Source organism: Coregonus clupeaformis, chromosome 8, assembly GCF_020615455.1.
Source record: "Coregonus clupeaformis isolate EN_2021a chromosome 8, ASM2061545v1, whole genome shotgun sequence".
NCBI classification, from domain to species: Eukaryota; Metazoa; Chordata; class Actinopteri; order Salmoniformes; family Salmonidae; genus Coregonus; species Coregonus clupeaformis.
The window spans coordinates 66,929,602-66,952,101 of NC_059199.1; the positions used below are offsets into that span (position 1 = coordinate 66,929,602).

The 22,500-nt window shown below is 48.1% G+C and overlaps 1 protein-coding gene across 9 annotated transcripts in view; it reads right to left on the reverse strand.

Annotated features, from left to right (window-relative positions):
- Nucleotides 1–22,500, reverse strand: part of LOC121570285 (ELKS/Rab6-interacting/CAST family member 1-like) — a 377,938-nt gene that overhangs the window by 297,815 nt on the left and 57,623 nt on the right. For 6 of the 9 annotated variants that reach the window (XM_045222184.1, XM_045222181.1, XM_045222180.1 and 3 more), the window contains 2 exons: nt 20,535–20,728; nt 7,861–7,872 (listed from right to left, as the gene is read on the reverse strand). In XM_045222184.1, coding sequence (XP_045078119.1) covers nt 7,861–7,872; nt 20,535–20,728 — 206 coding nt within the window. The remainder of the gene's footprint in view (nt 1–7,860; nt 7,873–20,534; nt 20,729–22,500) is intronic. The other 3 variants (XM_045222185.1, XM_045222183.1, XM_045222182.1) reach the window with 1 other exon arrangement.

Genomic DNA, 22,500 nt, shown 5'->3' on the forward strand with positions numbered 1-22,500 from the left:
ACATTCCTCCAGCCCAGTCCAGCCCATCCCAGTTAAGTCCAGTCCAGACATTCCCCCAGCCCAGCCCAGTTTAGTCCAGTCCAGACATTCCCCCAGCCCAGTCCAGCCCAGCCCAGTTTACTCCAGTCCAGCTATTCCCCAAGCAGTCCAGCCCAGCCCAGTGAAGTCCAGTCCAGACATTCCCCCAGCCCAGCCCAGTTAAGTCCAGTCAAGACATTCCACCAGCCCAGCCCAGCCCACTTTAGTCCAGTCCAGACATTCCTCCAGCCCAGTTAAGTTCAGTCCAGACATTCCACCAGCCCAGTCTAGTCCAGTCCAGACATTCCTCCAGCCCAGCCCAGCACCAGTTAAGTCCAGTCCAGACATTCCACCAGCCCAGCCCAGCCCAGCCCAGCCCAATTTAGTCCAGTCCAGACATTCCACCAGCCCAGCCCAGCCCAGATCAGTCTTTATCACCAGTTGTTGTTAGGGGAGCTGGGGATGTAGAGGGATCTGATAGTTACCAAGTGCTATAGTACACTAGACTGCCGAGTGTGTGTGTGTGTGTGTGTGTGTGTGTGTGTGTGTGTGTGTGTGTGTGTGTGTGTGTGTGTGTGTGAAACAGGTCATAAATATCCAGGAATGTTCATATTTGGTGTTTTCCAACCCGGTCAGCCATCTGCTTGGCTACAGAGCAGTTTCCCAATGAACAGCTGGCCCCCCTTATTCGCTACAGACAGACTCCTTGGCTGTGTCCCAAATGGCACCCTATCCCCTATATAGTGCACTACATTTGACCAGAACCTATGGTATGAATGGAGTAGGGTGCCATTGTGGGAACGCAGACTGTTACTCATGTTTTCTATTACCACCAAACACTCTTCATAGCAGAGTTGGTAGGATGAGAAGGCTAACCCTTTTACAGGGTTCACCAGTAAAGACCACATACTTATCATGGCTGAGACTGACTCCAGATCAATGGGGTTTGGGCGAAAGTGTAACAGATCAGGGTGTTATGAAGGATAAGACCTGATTCAGAATCAGGTGTAAGCCAGATCAAAAAGCTGTCTCTGACTCCAATTCAGATTAGGGTTTATGATCTGAAGTACAGTACAGTATTCAAACAGCGAACTCTGGAACTGTGCACTGTGCTGGATGTTTAATCTGCATGGCCTGTGAGGAAACTACGCAGCAATAGGACAGCGTGAGAGAGGGGACATTGTCTAGGGAGAGAGGGGAGAGAGAGGAGAGAGGGGAGAAAGAGGAGAGAGAGGATAGAAGAGAGAGGGGACACTGTCTAGGGAGAGAGAGGAGAGAGAGGAGAGAGGGGACACTGTCTAGGGAGAGAGGGGAGAGAGAGGAGAGAGGGGAGAAAGAGGAGAGAGGGGAGACTGTCTAGGAAGAGAGAGGAGAGAAGAGAGAGGGGAGACTGTCTAGGGAGAGAGGAGAGACTGTTTAGGGAGAGAGGGGAGACTGTCTAGGGAGAGAGGGGAGACTGTCTAGGGAGAGAGGAGAGACTGTTTAGGGAGAGAGGAGAGACTGTCTAGAGAGTGAGGGGAGACTCTAGGGAGAGAGAAGAGACTGTCTAGGGAGAGAGGGGAGACTCTAGGGAGAGAGGGGAGACTGTCTAGGGAGAGAGGGGAGACTGTCTAGGGAGAGAGGGGAGACTGTCTAGGGAGAGAGGGGAGACTAGGGAGAGAGGGGAGACTGTCTAGGGAGAGAGGGGAGACTAGGGAGAGAGGGGAGACTGTCTAGGGAGAGAGGGGAGACTAGGGAGAGAGGAGAGACTGTTTAGGGAGAGAGGGGAGACTGTCTAGGGAGAGAGGGGAGACTGTTTAGGGAGAGAGGGGAGACTGTCTAGGGAGAGAGGGGAGACTGTCTAGGGAGAGAGGGGAGACTGTCTAGGGAGAGAGGGGAGACTAGGGAGAGAGGGGACTGTCCAGGGAGAGAGGGGAGACTAGGGAGAGAGGAGAGACTGTTTAGGGAGAGAGGGGAGACTGTCTAGGGAGAGAGGGGAGACTGTCTATGGAGAGAGGGGAGACTGTCTAGGGAGAGAGGGGAGACTGTCTAGGGATGTGTGTATGTCACGTCAGTACAAAGAGGGGAGTAGGGTGGTGGTGGCATTCTAGGATGTGAGAGCTGCCTACAGTGCTGGGGTCAGGCAAGGGCATTTCATGTGCAGTACACACTCTTAGAAGTACACCCCCCCTCCTCCCCCTTCATGTCTCTTGCAGCCTTTGTCAACATTTCCAGAGGGATTCTCCCAGGAACAAAAGCTCTGATGACAGCCTTCTAATCTACCCTATACTGCAGGATTACACCCCAGCCCTTCAAACCCTCATTCCACAGAATCCTCTATTATGTGTCCTCTGTATGTCCTCTTCTCCAACATTAACATGTTCCTCTCCTCTAGATAAAACCATTTAGTGGTTCAACACAAGAGAGCCCTCTGTATGTCCTCTCCTTCAACATTAACATGTTCCTCTCCTCTAGATAAAACCATTTAGTGGTTCAACACAAGAGAGCCCTCTGTATGTCCTCTCCTTCAACATTAACATGTTCCTCTCCTCTAGATAAAACCATTTAGTGGTTCAACACAAGAGAGCCCTCTGTATGTCCTCTCCTTCAACATTAACATGTAGTACTGTTCCCCCCATCCACAACCCTATCCTCCAGTCTGTCTAGGTACTGCTCTCTCTGTGTGTGTGTGTGTGTGTGTGTGTGTGAGCTGCTCTGTAAAACCGTCTGTTCACAGTTCTGTATTGTATGTGTTTGCAGAGCTACAAGACAGAGACGTTTAAAACACAGAAGAACAGTTTGCAGAGCTACAAGACAGAGACGTTTAAAACACAGAAAAACAGTTTGCAGAGCTACAAGACAGAGACATTTAAAACACAGAAGAACAGTTTGCAGAGCTACAGGGAAGAGACGTTTAAAACACAGAAGAACAGTTTGCAGAGCTACAAGACAGAGACATTTAAAACACAGAAGAAAAGTTTGCAGAGCTACAAGACAGAGACGTTTAAAACACAGAAAAACAGTTTGCAGAGCTACAAGACAGAGACGTTTAAAACTCAGAAAAACAGTTTGCAGAGCTACAGGGCAGAGACGTTTAAAACACAGAAGAACAGTTTGCAGAGCTACAAGACAGAGACGTTTAAAACACAGAAGAACAGTTTGCAGAGCTACAAGACAGAGACGTTTAAAACACAGAAGAACAGTTTGCAGAGCTACAGGGCAGAGACGTTTAAAACACAGAAGAACAGTTTGCGATCAGCAGACACAGAGGAGTAGTTGCAGTAGTTCTCTGGGCCTAACACCACCAACACAACACTTAGAGTAGAAGGGCTTCACATCCTGTGCAGGGCTGTGCTGCTCACACACACACGCACACGCACACGCACACACACACACACATACAGACACACACAGACACACACACACACAGACACACACACACACACACACAGACACACACACACACACAGACACACACACACACACACACACAGACACACACACACACACACACAGAGACACACACAGACACACACACACACACTCACACTTTATGTAGTTTTTTTGATTCTCAAACTTCATGAAGCTTCAATGTTTTAAACTTTTTAATTACCATTATTTACATGATCTTAAAATTCAGCAATATAATTATTAAGAGAATATTAATGTTGCATCTAAAGGTTCTTCTCATTCCTGGCATTAATATTTTATAGGAAATGCTTTTGGCTATAGGGTGTTTAGTTCTAGAGTCTAGATTTCATAAAACGACTTCTTTCAAATTATCCCTGAATTACCATGAAAACATCAGTGATTTTGTTCAAACAAATCTGTATCAAATGTTCCTTTGAAAGTGAGATCAAGGATATCGTTTTTTAAACGTTATTGTGGTCAAAATATGCCTGGGAACGAACCACAGTTATTGTTGCCTGTTTGGAGTCAATGATCTACTCTGCCTTTATAATAATACTTCTAGCATCCTGCTGCAGCCTACATTATTACCATTTGATAAGGGGGTGACAGCACCTTTTTAGACCAGGCAGTCAGAGCGCAGATCAACTCTCAGAGGGCCCCTATAGAAGAGTCCTAATGCCTAATGGGTCTATTTGAAGGTTCCTGCACAATTGCCTGATTCAAAGGACCCATTTGTCAGTGATCATACAAAAGGAGACCCCAAAATGAGAGGGGCAGAGGAAATAATTATAGGGTTGTGCTTTGAAATGAAGACCCCATCTGTGTAGAGGGGAGTGGAGAGGAGAGGAGAGGAGAGGAGAGGGAGAGGAGAGGAGAGAGAGGAGAGGAGAGAGAGGAGAGGAGAGGAGAGGAGAGGAGAGGAGAGGAGAGGAGAGGAGAGAAGAGAAGAGAAGAGAAGAGAAGAGAAGAGAAGAGAGGAGAGGAGAGGAGAGGAGGAGAGAGGAGAGGAGAGGAGAGGAGAGGAGAGGAGAGGAGAGGAGAGGAGAGGAGGAGAGGAGAGGAGAGGAGAGGAGAGGAGAGGAGAGGAGAGGAGAGGATGATGGCTACAGTGTAGGTCTTTCATATCTGTTGGTCTCAGAGTATCTAAATGTCTGATTTCCCCCCTTAAAAACGTGGGCTAAAGCTCTGACAGGGCTGGTTCTCCTCTCTCCCGCCCCCCCCCACACACACACACACACAGACACACCACATCCCACGCTTCAAGCTCAAATTGGATAAACAGCACAAAGTCAACTAAGGACATCGACTGTTTGGCTCTCATAAAAGCATGACCTGCACCATCAAAGACAAACCGCATTCCAAATACCGCCCTATTCCCTATATAGTGCACTACCCTACGGGCCCTGGTCAACAGTAGTGCACTATATAGGGAATAGGGTGCCATTTGGGACGCATCCTAAGACCAGCATTACAGCTAAAGCCACAGGCACACGCTTCCCCCAGAATGTCAGTCAGAAGATTGTTGATGGTTGTTTTTCTTTCCCTCTCTCTACGACCCGGGGTCTTTACATTGGCTTGCAGGACGCTGAGACTGGCCTCATTGGCTGGGCCTGGTGTTGGGGTTTAGCTATCGTAGCCAGGGAGCGGTCGGTGTCGTAAAAATGAACGCTGGAGTGCCGTAGCCGAGGTGAGAGAACGGATGCGTCCAAATTGCTATTTTAATCCTTATGTAGTGCACTACTTTGACCAGGGCCCATAGAGCTCTAGTCAAACTTAGTTCACTCTGAAGGGAAGAGGGTGCCATTTGGGACGTATCCATTTATTTCCTTTCCCGCCTCGTCCATGCGGGGAGCGTTCTACTCCCACACAGCTGAGGCAGACTAAAGCCTGATTGGAACACGCCAGAACTCGTATGATCCGACCCGTGGCATTGTGGTTAGCGGTTAGCATTGGCACGGATGCTACAGAAAGCTCTGGAAGGGGGAGGCTGAGGCTAAACAGAGTGGGTTGTTAGCTGGGAGGAGTTCTCAGGCCCAGGGCAGGGTAGGGAGGACCAGGGTGGGATGGGATAGGTTGCAGGGATCGATGTGTTACATTGCCAGAGGGCTGGGGCCAGAGCTTGGACCACTGACCTCTAACGTGTGGACTTGGCCCCCTACCCTGGCTGGCTAATCTGGTACCACACAGCGGTGTAGCCTCAGACCAACCCGACCAGGCCGACATGTTCTGTCACAGCCAAGGCTAACGGAAAAAGACCCGACCGACGATTGCACCACATCCAGAGACAGGGACGTGCTCAGCAGATCAAGGCTGCCTATGGTGAGCCTTGGCTAGGGCTGGAAACAGGCACAGACCTCCCTGGATCACTGTGGAACCACAAAGACATGGGCTGTGTCCCAAATGGAACTATATTCCCTTTATAGGGCACCATGGTCATAGGTAGTGCACTACATAGAATATAATGCCATTTGAGATGCAGACATGGCCTTCCCCTCCCCAGCACTGACAGACTGATGGAGCATGCCACTAGGACGATAATAATCATATGACCTCAAATGCATCCAGCTAAGGAAATAATATAATAACCAGCTAAGGCAATAATATAATAACCAGCTAAGGCAATACACGCTCTGATCTGATGAGCAACTAAACTGGGAATGGGGCTGGGAAAGTAGTGATGCTTTCTCATCCAGTACACACAAATGCACACCCACACTCCCACTACAGAGGAGATGTTCAGTGATACCCACACTCCCACTACAGAGGAGATGTTCAGTGATACCCACACTCCCACTACAGAGGAGATGTTCAGTGATACCCACACTCCCACTACAGAGGAGATGTTCAGTGATACCCACACTCCCACTACAGAGGAGATGTTCAGTGATACCCACACTCCCACTACAGAGGAGATGTTCAGTGATACCCACACTCCCACTACAGAGGAGATGTTCAGTGATACCCACACTCCCACTACAGAGGAGATGTTCAGTGATACCCACACTCCCACTACAGAGGAGATGTTCAGTGATACCCACACTCCCACTACAGAGGAGATGTTCAGTGATACCCACACTCCCACTACAGAGGAGATGTTCAGCGATACCCACACTCCCACTACAGAGGAGATGTTCAGCGATACCCACACTCCCACTACAGAGGAGATGTTCAGCGATACCCACACTCCCACTACAGAGGAGATGTTCAGCGATACCCACACTCCCACTACAGAGGAGATGTTCAGCGATACCCACACTCCCACTACAGAGGAGATGTTCAGCGATACCCACACTCCCACTACAGAGGAGATGTTCAGCGATACCCACACTCCCACTACAGAGGAGATGTTCAGCGATACCCACACTCCCACTACAGAGGAGATGTTCAGTGATACCCACACTCCCACTACAGAGGAGATGTTCAGTGATACCCACACTCCCACTACAGAGGAGATGTTCAGTGATACCCACACTCCCACTACAGAGGAGATGTTCAGTGATACCCACACTCCCACTACAGAGGAGATGTTCAGTGATACCCACACTCCCACTACAGAGGAGATGTTCAGTGATACCCACACTCCCACTACAGAGGAGATGTTCAGTGATACCCACACTCCCACTACAGAGGAGATGTTCAGTGATACCCACACTCCCACTACAGAGGAGATGTTCAGTGATATCCACACTCCCACTACAGAGGAGATGTTCAGTGATACCCACACTCCCACTACAGAGGAGATGTTCAGTGATTCCCACACTCCCACTACAGAGGAGATGTTCAGTGCTTTCAGTACCACCACACAGTGAGGTGGTAGATTAGACGCTGCCGTCAGCGCCATCACTTCTGTTGTCAACCATTTGTTGACAAATTCCTACGCCCCTTGAACTCAAAGAGACCAGTAACGTCTGGGTAAATTAATTACAGCGGTGCGACATGGATTCCTTTTCAAGACGGGGCCCTTGATGTCAGAAGAGATATCAAATTGCTGCATTTGTTGAGTTGCACATGTTCTTCAGCACTGATCAAAACAAGGAGAAAAATAAAGGAACATAACAGGGAAATGATCTGAAACAAAGAGGATTAGTTATGTCAGGTATCCAGGCAACAGTAGGTTTGTTTTCTTGGAGAGAAACAACAACACAAAAAAGCTGAGGAGGAGCACGCAGGAGGAGAATGCAGGAGGAGCACGCAGGAGGAGCACACTCATCATACCAGTAAGACAGAATGTCTGAGAGCTTCACATGTGAAGAAGAGGGATAGATCTCTTTCTGTTGGTCTTCAAGTTTTCCACTGGTTATCATTATAAAACGGTGACATTGACTGACATGTAATGTTGATTATTTCTATGATGATTCTAGTTGAGGATCCGCTGTATACTACCAGTAACCATCCAGTCCATTCTCACAACAACGGCAGATTAGAGTAAAAACAGAGAGATGCAATACTAACCTTGAGGCGAAACTGTAGAGAAGAGAGGAGAGGAGCGTTCCAGGGCAAATATAAAAGCGAAGGAGCGAACATGAGAGAGAAAGAAGGAGGAAGACAAGGAGAGAAAACACAGAACAGAGAGCTAGGTTAGTAAGCATGAACAGATATTCTAAAAGAGGTTCTACTTGGAGTTCTACTGTGAGAATCATACTGTGAAGTGCTACAGCCAGGACATCAGCATTTAGGGCAGAAAGACAGACAATATAGAAAGAGAGAGGAAGAGAGAGAGAGGAGAGGAAGTGAAAAAATGATGAGACAGAAAGATTCAGACAGACAGACAGACAGATAGACAGAAATATTCAGACAGACAACCAGATAGACAGAAAGATTCAGACAGACAGACAGAAAACCAGATAGACAGAAAGATTCAGACAGACAGACAGAAAACCAGATATACAGAAAGATTCAGACAGACAGAAAGACAGACAGGATTGAACAGTAGACCGACACCTAGTTTCACCTGACGGGGGCAGCAGTGAGGTTCCAGATGGATTTATGGTTAGAATCTATGTTGCCTCAGGGTTCTCCTGTATGTAATCTGAGCCATGAGAGCCAGAGACAGATGTGAGCAGCTCTTTGAAAATAACCCACAATTCCTCCTGTTTCTGTGACAAACACGCAACGCTTCCTACTACAGCTTTGAACAGACGCCACGCATCATATTTAGTTTCCTCCTTTCTTTCTTTCTTTCTTTCTTTCTTTCTTTCTTTCTTTCTTTCTTTCTTTCTTTCTTTCTTTCTTTCTTTCTTTCTTTCTTTCTGTCTTTCTTTCCTTCCATCCATTCTCAGAGCCAAATCTCTGCCTTGACCACCGCTCTGATCGCTGATTTTCTGTATGGAGTTACTCAATCCACCCCAATTACCATCACATAATGAAATAAACAACAACACACAGCCCCAAACAACCTGCCCTTAGAAATGAGGGAGGGAGGGAGGGTTTCTCAGAACAGAACAGGTAAACACACCATCGTTCCCATCTATCCTTCTAATTATCCACTGATCTTCAGCCAGACAAGGTTTCCTGTCAGGAACAAGTCTGATACTGACGTCTGAACAAGCAGCAAAACATGATCACACACACAATGATCTTCACTCCTCAACACACAGCAGAACATGATCACACACACACAATGATCTTCACTCCTCAACACACAGCAGAACATGATCACACACACACAATGATCTTCACTCCTCAACACACAGCAAAACATGATCACACACACACAATGATCTTCACTCCTCAACACACAGCAAAACATGATCACACACACAAAATGATCTTCACTCCTCAACACACAGCAAAACATGATCACACACACAAAATGATCTTCACTCCTCAACACACAGCAAAACATGACCACACACACAAAATGATCTTCACTCCTCAACACACAGCAAAACATGACCACACACACAAAATGATCTTCACTCCTCAACACACAGCAGAACATGATCACACACACAAAATGATATTCACTCCTCAACACACAGCAGAACATGATCACACACACAAAATGATCTTCACTCCTCAACACACAGCAAAACACAAAACTAAACTCTTTCCATTGCTGCCTCCCCTGCTGTCACTGCTGCTCCTCCTCAGATTACTCGGGGGGAAAGAGAAGGAGGGATTCAGTGTGTCCCTGTCTCTGTCAACGGCTGTCAGATATCCTTCTGGACCTGATGTAGAGACAGGGATTCAGAGTGTCCCTGTCTCTGTCAACGGCTGTCAGATATCCTTCTGGACCTGATGTAGAGACAGGGATTCAGTGTGTCCCTGTCTCTGTCAACGGCTGTCAGATATCCTTCTGGACCTGATGTAGCGAGGTGGGAGAACATTCATAATGATGGTTGCCTTCTAGCTCAAACTGACAGGTGTCTAGAAATATAGAACATATGGAATGTAACTGGTGAAGGATGTAACAGACAGGCGGGTGAAGGATGTAACAGACAGGCTGGTGAAGGGTGTAACAGACAGGCTGGTGAAGGATGTAACAGACAGGCTGGTGAAGGGTGTAACAGACAGGCTGGTGAAGGGTGTAACAGACAGGCTGGTGAAGGGTGTAACAGACAGGCTGGTGAAGGGTGTAACAGACAGGCTGGTGAATGATATAACAGACAGGCTGGTGAAGGGTGTAACAGACAGGCTGGTGAAGGATGTAACTGGTGAAGGATGTAACAGGCAGGCTGGTGAAGGATGTAACAGACAGGCTGGTGAAGGGTGTAACAGACAGGCTGGTGAAGGGTGTAACAGACAGGCTGGTGAAGGGTGTAACAGACAGGCTGGTGAAGGGTGTAACAGACAGGCTGGTGAAGGGTGTAACAGACAGGCTGGTGAAGGATATAACAGACAGGCTGGTGAAGGGTGTAACAGACAGGCTGGTGAAGGATGTAACTGGTGAAGGATGTAACAGGCAGGCTGGTGAAGGATGTAACAGACAGGCTGGTGAAGGGTGTAACAGACAGGCTGGTGAAGGGTGTAACAGACAGGCTGGTGAAGGGTGTAACAGACAGGCTGGTGAAGGATATAACAGACAGGCTGGTGAAGGATGTAACAGACAGGCTGGTGAAGGGTGTAACAGACAGGCTGGTGAAGGGTGTAACAGACAGGCTGGTGAAGGGTGTAACATACAGGCTGGTGAAGGGTGTAACAGACAGGCTGGTGAAGGGTGTAACAGACAGGCTGGTGAATGATATAACAGACAGGCTGGTGAAGGGTGTAACAGACAGGCTGGTGAAGGATGTAACTGGTGAAGGATGTAACAGGCAGGCTGGTGAAGGATGTAACAGACAGGCAGGTGAAGGGTGTAACAGACAGGCTGGTGAAGGGTGTAACAGACAGGCTGGTGAAGGGTGTAACAGACAGGCTGGTGAAGGGTGTAACAGACAGGCTGGTGAAGGGTGTAACAGACAGGCTGGTGAAGGATATAACAGACAGGCTGGTGAAGGGTGTAACAGACAGGCTGGTGAAGGATGTAACTGGTGAAGGATGTAACAGGCAGGCTGGTGAAGGATGTAACAGACAGGCTGGTGAAGGGTGTAACAGACAGGCTGGTGAAGGGTGTAACAGACAGGCTGTTGAAGGGTGTAACAGACAGGCTGGTGAAGGATATAACAGACAGGCTGGTGAAGGATGTAACTGGTGAAGGATGTAACAGACAGGCTGGTAAAGGATGTAACAGACAGGCTGGTAAAGGATGTAACTGGTGAAGGATGTAACAGACAGGCTGGTGAAGGATGTAACTGGTAAAGGATGTAACTGGTGAAGGATGTAACAGACAGGCTGGTAAAGGATGTAACAGACAGGCTGGTAAAGGATGTAACTGGTGAAGGATGTAACAGACAGGCTGGTGAAGGATGTAACTGGTAAAGGATATAACTGGTGAAGGATGTAACAGACAGGCTGGTGAAGGATGTAACAGACAGGCTGGTGAAGGATGTAACTGGTAAAGGATATAACTGGTGAAGGATGTAACAGACAGGCTGGTGAAGGATGTAACAGACAGGCTGGTGAAGGATGTAACTGGTGAAGGATGTAACAGACAGGCTGGTGAAGGATGTAACTGGTAAAGGATATAACTGGTGAAGGATGTAACAGACAGGCTGGTGAAGGATGTAACAGACAGGCTGGTGAATGATGTAACTGGTAAAGGATATAACTGGTGAAGGATGTAACAGACAGGCTGGTGAAGGATGTAACTGGTAAAGGATATAACTGGTGAAGGATGTAACAGACAGGCTGGTGAAGGATGTAACAGACATGCTGGTGAAGGATGTAACAGACAGGCTGGTGAAGGATGTAACAGACAGGCTGGTGAAGGATGTAACTGGTAAAGGATATAACTGGTGAAGGATGTAACAGACAGGCTGGTGAAGGATGTAACAGACAGGCTGGTGAAGGATGTAACTGGTAAAGGATATAACTGGTGAAGGATGTAACTGGTGAAGGATGTAACAGACAGGCTGGTGAAGGATGTAACAGACAGGCTGGTAAAGGATGTAACTGGTAAAGGATATAACTGGTGAAGGATGTAACAGACAGGCTGGTGAAGGATGTAACTGGTAAAGGATATAACTGGTGAAGGATGTAACAGACAGGCTGGTGAAGGGTGTAACAGACAGGCTGGTGAAGGGTGTAACAGATAGGCTGGTGAAGGATGTAACTGGTGAAGGATGTAACGGATAGGCTGGTGAAGGGTGTAACAGGTGAAGGATGTAACAGATAGGCTGGTGAAGGATGTAACTGGTGAAGGATGTAACAGACAGGCTGGTGAAGGATGTAACTGGTGAATGATGTAACAGATAGGCTGGTGAAGGATGTAACTGGTGAAGGATGTAACAGACAGGCTGGTGAAGGGTGTAACAGACAGGCTGGTGAAGGGTGTAACAGACAGGCTGGTGAAGGGTGTAACAGACAGGCTGGTGAAGGGTGTAACAGACAGGCTGGTGAAGGATGTAACTGGTGAAGGATGTAACAGACAGGCTGGTGAAGGATGTAACTGGTAAAGGATATACAGTGAGGGAAAAAAGTATTTGATCCCCTGCTGATTTTGTACGTTTGCCCACTGACAAAGAAATGATCATTCTATAATTTTAATGGTAGGTTTATTTGAACAGTGAGAGACAGAATAACAACAACAAAATCCAGAAAAACGCATGTCAAAAATGTTATAAATTGATTTGCATTTTAATGAGGGAAATAAGAATTTGACCCACTCTCAATCAGAAAGATTTCTGGCTCCCAGGTGTCTTTTATACAGGTAACGAGCTGAGTTTAGGAGCACACTCTTAAAGGGAGTGCTCTTAATCTCAGCTTGTTACCTGTATAAAAGACACCTGTCCACAGAAGCAATCAGTCAATCAGATTCCAAACTCTCCACCATGGCCAAGACCAAAAAGCTCTCCAAGGATGTCAGGGACAAGATTGTAGACCTACACAAGGCTGGAATGGGCTACAAGACCATCGCCAAGCAGCTTGGTGAGAAGGTGACAACAGTTGGTGCGATTATTCGCAAATGGAAGAAACACTAAAGAACGGTCAATCTCCCTTGGCAATCTCCCTCCCTCCCTTTGCCACCACTAAGTCATGTTTTGCAGAGGGGGTCAAGTACTTATTTCCCTCATTCAAATGCAAATCAATTTATAACATTTTTGACATGCGTTTTTCTGGATTTTTTTGTTGTTATTCTGTCTCACTGTTCAAATAAACCTACCATAAAAATTATAAACTGATCATTTCTTTGTCATTGGGCAAACGTACAAAATCAGCAGGGGATCAAATACTTTTTTCCCTCACTGTAACTGGTGAAGGATGTAACAGACAGGCTGGTGAAGGATGTAACTGGTGAAGGATGTAACAGACAGGCTGGTGAAGGGTGTAACAGACAGGCTGGTGAAGGGTGTAACAGACAGGCTGGTGAAGGGTGTAACAGACAGGCTGGTGAAGGGTGTAACAGACAGGCTGGTGAAGGGTGTAACAGACAGGCTGGTGAAGGGTGTAACAGACAGGCTGGTGAAGGATGTAACAGACAGGCTGGTGAAGGGTGTAACAGACAGGCTGGTGAAGGATGTAACAGACAGGCTGGTGAAGGGTGTAACAGACAGGCTGGTGAAGGATGTAACTGGTGAAGGATGTAACTGGTGAAGGATGTAACTGGTGAAGGGTGTAACAGACAGGCTGGTGAAGGATGTAACAGACAGGCTGGTGAAGGATGTAACAGACAGGCTGGTGAAGGGTGTAACAGACAGGCTGGTGAAGGGTGTAACAGACAGGCTGGTGAAGGATGTAACAGACAGGCTGGTGAAGGGTGTAACAGACAGGCTGGTGAAGGGTGTAACAGACAGGCTGGTGAAGGGTGTAACAGACAGGCTGGTGAAGGATGTAACAGACAGGCTGGTGAAGGGTGTAACAGACAGGCTGGTGAAGGATGTAACAGACAGGCTGGTGAAGGGTGTAACAGACAGGCTGGTGAAGGGTGTAACAGACAGGCTGGTGAAGGATGTAACAGACAGGCTGGTGAAGGATGTAACAGACAGGCTGGTGAAGGGTGTAACAGACAGGCTGGTGAAGGGTGTAACAGACAGGCTGGTGAAGGATGTAACAGACAGGCTGGTGAAGGGTGTAACAGACAGGCTGGTGAAGGGGTGTAACAGACAGGCTGGTGAAGGGTGTAACAGACAGGCTGGTGAAGGATGTAACAGACAGGCTGGTGAAGGGTGTAACAGACAGGCTGGTGAAGGATGTAACAGACAGGCTGGTGAAGGGTGTAACAGACAGGCTGGTGAAGGGTGTAACAGACAGGCTGGTGAAGGATGTAACAGACAGGCTGGTGAAGGGTGTAACAGACAGGCTGGTGAAGGGTGTAACAGACAGGCTGGTGAAGGATGTAATTATTTTTTTTTTTTTTTTTTTTTTTTCACCTTTATTTAACCAGGTAAGCCAGTTGAGAACAGGTTCTCATTTACAACTGCGACCTTGTTAACTGGTGAAGGATGTAACAGACAGGCTGGTGAAGGATGTAACTGGTAAAGGATATACAGTGAGGGAAAAAAGTATTTGATCCCCTGCTGATTTTGTACGTTTGCCCACTGACAAAGAAATGATCAGTCTATAATTTTAATGGTAGGTTTATTTGAACAGTGAGAGACAGAATAACAACAAAAAAATCCATAAAAACACATGTCAAAAATGTTATAAATTGATTTGCATTTTAATGAGGGAAATAAGAATTTGACCCACTCTCAATTAGAAAGATTTCTGGCTCCCAGGTGTCTTTTATACAGGTAACGAGCTGAGTTTAGGAGCACACTCTTAAAGGGAGTGCTCCTAATCTCAGCTTGTTACCTGTATAAAAGACACCTGTCCACAGAAGCAATCAGTCAATCAGATTCCAAACTCTCCACCATGGCCAAGACCAAAAAGCTCTCCAAGGATGTCAGGGACAAGATTGTAGACCTACACAAGGCTGGAATGGGCTACAAGACCATCGCCAAGCAGCTTGGTGAGAAGGTGACAACAGTTGGTGCGATTATTCGCAAATGGAAGAAACACTAAAGAACGGTCAATCTCCCTCGGCAATCTCCCTCCCTCCCTTTGCCACCACTAAGTCATGTTTTGCAGAGGGGGTCAAGTACTTATTTCCCTCATTCAAATGCAAATCAATTTATAACATTTTTGACATGCGTTTTTCTGGATTTTTTTGTTGTTATTCTGTCTCACTGTTCAAATAAACCTACCATAAAAATTATAAACTGATCATTTCTTTGTCATTGGGCAAACGTACAAAATCAGCAGGGGATCAAATATTTTTTTTCCTCACTGTAACTGGTGAAGGATGTAACAGGCAGGCTGGTGAAGGGTGTAACAGGCAGGCTGGTGAAGGATGTAACTGGTGAAGGATGTAACAGACAGGCTGGTGAAGGATGTAACTGGTGAAGGATGTAACTGGTGAAGGTTGTAACTGTTGAAGGGTGTAACAGACAGGCTGGTGAAGGGTGTAACAGACAGGCTGGTGAAGGGTGTAACAGACAGGCTGGTGAAGGGTGAAACAGACAGGCTGGTGAAGGGTGTAACAGACAGGCTGGTGAAGGGTGTAACAGACAGGCTGGTGAAGGGTGTAACAGACAGGCTGGTGAAGGGTGTAACAGACAGGCTGGTGAAGGGTGTAACAGACAGGCTGGTGAAGGGTGTAACTGGTGAAGGGTGTAACAGACAGGCTGGTGAAGGGTGTAACAGACAGGCTGGTGAAGGGTGTAACAGACAGGCTGGTGAAGGGTGTTACAGGCAGGCTGGTGAAGGGTGTAACAGGCAGGCTGGTGAAGGATGTAACTGGTGAAGGGTGTAACAGACAGGCTGGTGAAGGGTTTAACAGACAGGCTGGTGAAGGGTGTAACAGGCAGGCTGGTGAAGGGTGTAACAGGCAGGCTGGTGAAGGGTGTAACAGGCAGGCTGGTGAAGGGTGTAACAGGCAGGCTGGTGAAGGGTGTAACAGACAGGCTGGTGAAGGGTGTAACAGACAGGCTGGTGAAGGGTGTAACAGACAGGCTGGTGAAGGGTGTAACAGACAGGCTGGTGAAGGGTGTAACAGACAGGCTGGTGAAGGGTGTAACTGGTGAAGGGTGTAACAGACAGGCTGGTGAAGGGTGTAACAGACAGGCTGGTGAAGGGTGTAACAGACAGGCAAAAAATCCCCTGCTGAGGGTGTAACAGACAGGCTGGTGAAGGGTGTAACAGGCAGGCTGGTGAAGGGTGTAACAGGCAGGCTGGTGAAGGGTGTAACAGACAGGCTGGTGAAGGGTGTAAAAGGCAGGCTGGTGAAGGGTGTAACAGGCAGGCTGGTGAAGGGTGTAACAGGCAGGCTGGTGAAGGGTGTAACAGGCAGGCTGGTGAAGGGTGTAACAGGCAGGCTGGTGAAGGGTGTAACAGGCAGGCCCAGGTTGTTCCTCTCTCTCGCCATCTCTTCCACCAGCTTCAATCCCTTTTCCTCTTCTTCTCCCTTTTCACTCCTCCACCAAGATATATCACTTCTCTTTCTCCTCTCCTTTTCCACACACTCTCCCTTTTCTCTTCCTCTAACAGTTTCCCTCTCTTCTCTCATTGTAGCAGTCACGTCCCCAACCTCTGACCCTCTCTGTTCTCTCCTGCCCTGCTCTGGAAGGGAGCGGAATGTGTGTGTGTGTGTGTGTGTGTGTGTGTGTGTGTGTGTGTGTGTGTGTGTGTGTGTGTGTGTGTGTGTGTGTGTGTGTGTGTGTGTGTGTGTGTGCGCTTGCGTGACGTAGTGATTGTGCCAAGCGGCCGTCAGTTGTGAGCATGGTTCTGACAGAGACATACTGCAGGGGCCAGGCTGACATGCCCGCTGGTTTCTGTGCTGGGTCAAAGGGTTGAGAGAGCGCCCTCACCCCCCCACCATCCTCTCCAGTGGAAGCTTCCGGCACATGCAGGCACACACACTGTTACCACAGACAGCTGAGAGAGAGAGAGTGGATACCTCCCAATGTTTTTAATGAGAGAGGGAGAGCAACACAGCCAGAGACCAACTCATGCTGTTCAATATCCCCTCACACACACACACCTCCCCTTAACACACCTGGATTCTCATCCTACATTTTCCACTGACTCTTGGCACAGAACAGAGCAGGTTCAGCTAAACACAACTTGTCATGTTATTTAGCTGTGCTGTTCATTGTAGAGAGGGGGGAGGTTGTCTGTCTGGCTGGTGTGAAAGCAGGACCCATTAAGTCTACAGTGATCTGGGGTCAGTCATGTAAGAACAAAGGTTGCATCCCAAATGGCACCCTTGTCTCTATATAGTGCTATGGGTTCTGGTTGAAAGTAGTGCACTATGTAGGGAAAAGGGTGCCATTTGGGAGGTACACGACGTGTCTGTATTAATGGCCCAGAGGAAAAGCTCGGCCCGTTCAGATTTAGTTCCAGACACATCAGTTCACAACCCCTAATGACACACACACACACTCACAGAATCAAGGCTGTTTTGAAGGCCTGCATTATTCATTATTTGATATATTTATACAGAGACTGAGACAGAGATGGAAGAAATCCTAAAGTAGCCTACAATTAATTATAACCAATTAGTCTACGTGAACTAAAAACACACGTCACACACGCTCAGACAGTTGTATATACAGACACACACACACACACACACACAGACAGACACACACACACACACACACACACACACACACACAGACACACACAGACAGTTGTATATACAGACACACACAGAGACAGACACACACACACGCGTGCTCAGACAGTTGTATATACAGACACACACACACACACACACACACACACACACACACACACACACACACACACACACACACACACACACACACACACACACACACACACACACACAGACAGACACAACCCTTGTGCCCTTGCCAGTCAGCCTCTCCTGCATTCTAAGTGGGCTAGAGGCTGTGTGAGATCTGTGTTGCATAAAGAGGTGCTGATACACATTGATCAGAGAGCCAGGGGTTCCACCCACATCTACACTCCACAGACAACATGATCCCTACAGGCCACCGTACACAACAGCTTTACCACTAGGGGAAAAGCATTGTCAAGGCACTAAAACAATGGACCAGAGTAGGAGGTGTAGTGAATGTGTGAAGGGTTCAGAGGTTGGCTACACTGGCTTCAGGGGCCAAGAGTAAACCCTTAGGTGAATGACTGTGCATGGTGCTATAATGGAGTATAAGGGAGTGTTTAGTTGATTTATAATGCTAGACGGATTGGGATTGTGATCACTGTCAGTAACAGGCGAGGAGTGACCATGACATCACCACTCACTTGCCCAGGTAGTCCCAGACTAGCCCTCCCATTGGCTGAGAGCCAGAGGTCACAGAGGTCGCCACCTGCTGAGGCTCATGGGAACGCCACAGGTGGGAGCGGCAGGGGGCCGGCAGGGACGTCTGACTGAGAGCCAGGCAAATACAGACATATTTGTAGACAGACACGTACAAATGTACACACACACACACACACACACACACACACACACACACACACACACACACACACACACACACACACAGACAGACACAACCCTTGTGCCCTTGCCAGTCAGCCTCTCCTGCATTCTAAGTGGGCTAGAGGCTGTGTGAGATCTGTGTTGCATAAAGAGGTGCTGATACACATTGATCAGAGAGCCAGGGGTTCCACCCACATCTACACTCCACAGACAACATGATCCCTACAGGCCACCGTACACAACAGCTTTACCACTAGGGGAAAAGCATTGTCAAGGCACTAAAACAATGGACCAGAGTAGGAGGTGTAGTGAATGTGTGAAGGGTTCAGAGGTTGGCTACACTGGCTTCAGGGGCCAAGAGTAAACCCTTAGGTGAATGACTGTGCATGGTGCTATAATGGAGTATAAGGGAGTGTTTAGTTGATTTATAATGCTAGACGGATTGGGATTGTGATCACTGTCAGTAACAGGCGAGGGAGTGACCATGACATCACCACTCACTTGCCCAGGTAGTCCCAGACTAGCCCTCCCATTGGCTGAGAGCCAGAGGTCACAGAGGTCGCCACCTGCTGAGGCTCATGGGAACGCCACAGGTGGGAGCGGCAGGGGGCCGGCAGGGACGTCTGACTGAGAGCCAGGCAAATACAGACATATTTGTAGACAGACACGTACAAATGTACACACACACACACACACACACACACACACACACACACACACACACACACAAACACACACACACAAACACACACACACACACACACACACACACAAGTGCGTTCACAAAGAGCACCATAGCATGACGACACACGTATTGCCAGTAGTTAAAACAAGGAGAGAGAGAATAGGGGTTTGGGATTGAGATGTAGCTAACGTAAGAGTTTACAAAGAACACAATAAATAAAGATACATAGATACAGAAACAAAAGTCACACAAACAGACAGACAGACAGACAGAGAGAGGACAGACAGAGAGACAGCGAGACAGAGAGACAGACTGACAGAGAGACAGACAGACAGAGGACAGGGGTTATATTGTAGAGAACAGACAGAGGACAGGGGTTATATTGTAGAGAACAGACAGAGGACAGGGGTTATATTGTAGAGGACAGACAGAGGACAGGGGTTATATTGTAGAGAACAGACAGAGGACAGGGTTATATTGTAGAGAACAGACAGAGGACAGGGTTATATTGTAGAGAACAGACAGAGGACAGGGGTTATATTGTAGAGAACAGACAGAGGACAGGGGTTATATTGTAGAGAACAGACAGAGGACAGGGGTTATATTGTAGAGAACAGACAGAGGACAGGGGTTATATTGTAGAGAACAGACAGAGGACAGGGTTATATTGTAGAGAACAGACAGAGGACAGGGTTATATTGTAGAGAACAGACAGAGGACAGGGGTTATATTAGTGTAGAGAACAGACAGAGGACAGGGTTATATATTAGTGTAGAGAACATACAGATTACAGGGTTATATATTAGTGTAGAGAACAGACAGAGGACAGGGTTATATTGTAGAGAACAGACAGAGGACAGGGTTATATTGTAGAGAACAGACAGAGGACAGGGGTTATATTAGTGTAGAGAACAGACAGAGGACAGGGTTATATATTAGTGTAGAGAACAGACAGAGGACAGGGTTATATATTAGTGTAGAGAACATACAGATTACAGGGTTATATATTAGTGTAGAGAACAGACAGAGGACAGGGTTATATATTAGTGTAGAGAACAGACAGAGGACAGGGTTATATATTAGTGTAGAGAACATACAGATTACAGGGTTATATATTAGTGTAGAGAACAGACAGAGGACAGGGTTATATATTAGTGTAGAGAACAGACTCTCTCTCTCTCAGACAGACTCTCTCTCTCTCAGAAAGACTCTCTCAGACAGACTCTCTCAGACAGACTCTCTCAGACAGACTCTCTCAGACAGACTCTCTCTCTCTCAGACAGACTCTCTCAAACAGACTCTCTCTCAGACAGACTCTCTCAGACAGACTCTCTCAGACAGACTCTCTCAGACAGACTCTCTCAGACAGACTCTCTCAGACAGACTCTCTCAGACAGACTCTCTCTCAGACAAACTCTCTCAGACAGACTCTCTCAGACAGACTCTTACTTCTCCAGTTCATTGATCTTCTTGTCCTTGTCATTCTTCTCGTTCTCCATCTCTCGGAGGATCTCCAGCAGCCGGTCCACCTCCACCTGGGCCTTTCCAGAATCCTCTCTGTGCCGAGTCACTTCCTGTTCCAGAGTGATGATGCGTTCTGACAGCTCCGTGTTGGCCTGGGCCTCCAGCATGGCATTCTGGGCCTGGACAGAGGGCAGGGGTCAGAGGTCAGGGGTTAGAAGTCACGATAACAGCGCATGGCCACTGGTAGTGCCTGACCTGTCCTGCCTCCCTCTGGCCCTGAGGCCTGAGCCCTATACAGCTGTTCTCAGACCTGTCCTGCCTCCCTCTGGCCCTGAGGCCTGAGCCCTATACAGCTGTTCTCATTCCTGTCCTGCCTCCCTCTGGCCCTGAGGCCTGAGCCCTATATAGCTGTTCTCATTCCTGTCCTGCCTCCCTCTGGCCCTGAGGCCTGAACCCTATACAGTTGTTCTCATTCCTGTCCTGCCTCCCTCTGGCCCTGAGGCCTGACCCCTATACAGCTGTTCTCAGACCTGTCCTGCCTCCCTCCTCTGTGTTCTTTGGAAGCAGCTCTAAGGGCTCCAACACTGACCTGAGCACAGGGAGGGCCACACCTCAAACACAGCATCACTTCCTTTCTGTATGTTTCTCTTTCTTCTCCTAATTTCAGCTCCATGCAGGCCACGCCCCCAAACCCAACAGATATAAACCGTGCTAGGGTGGGGGTGAACGCAGGGGCACACACACAGCTCCCGACAGCCAGGCACCTGCTCTAACCATGGGAGGGGTGATGGGGGTATAGAGGGGGAATAGAGGGGGTTGGGGTGGGGACAGCTGAGCTGGCTACCCTCCCTCTCCCCCTGCCTTCCCCAGAGGTTAGCCGTCTGTGACGTCAAGGCCCAGTAGGGGTATATGGGCTGAGATGGGGCTGGTTAGGGTGCTGTTTAGGGGGCAGTGAAGCTGACTTGGGCTGGGTAATGTCCCATGTCTTGGGCCCTAAGGGATAGATGTATGTGGTGTCCAGTCCCAGACCAAGAGGCTGGCTAGGGGACGAGGATGTGTCATGGAGGGTGTCGTGACAGTTCCAGCACCCCCACTGTTTAGTGTGTCACACATGGTGCCACAACCTTAGCTAACCCTGTGACATCAGAGCAGGGCTGGGACGCACTGAAGAGCAAAGGACTGGGGAAAATGACTAAGGTCTCTAATGACTAAGGTCCACATAAATCTGCCTGTCTGCACGTCTAAGCGTGTCTCCATATACTCAGTCCCATTTATGTCTATTGGCCCTGAGCAGGGAACTAAGTTTAGACGCTAGGTGCTCACGCTTAAACTTAACTGGTCAGTCTAATGTAAAATCATTAAGCCAATTTCCCCTCACAGTGAATGGAGTCAGTCTGGAGGACAGGGTGAATCAGTCTATAATAAAAGTTGTAGTGTTGCTATGACTTTTACTGCAGAGAAGGGGATTGAGGGGTTGGAGGAGAGAGAGAGAGAGACAGTTATACAGCCCCTTAGATATGGAGCTGGGAACACAGCTACAACACAGCTACTAAACTCACCAGCCCCAGTGACTGCCAGCCATTCACAAGCCGGTGCAGGTCAGTCAGGTCAGTCAGATAGATCAGTCAGGTCAGTCAGGTCAGTCAGATAGATCAGTCAGGTCCGATAGATCAGTCAGGTAGATCAGTCAGGTCAGTCAGGTAGATCAGTCAGGTCAGTCAGGTAGCTCCGTCAGGTCAGTCAGGTAGATCCGTCAGGTCAGTCAGGTCAGTCAGATAGATCCGTCAGGTCAGTCAGGTCAGTCAGGTAGATCAGTCAGGTCAGTCAGGTAGATCCGTCAGGTCAGTCAGGTCAGTCAGATATATCAGTCAGGTCAGTCAGGTAGCTCCGTCAGGTCAGTCAGGTAGATCAGTCAGGTCAGTCAGGTCAGACTACAGCAGGTTTCCTCTAT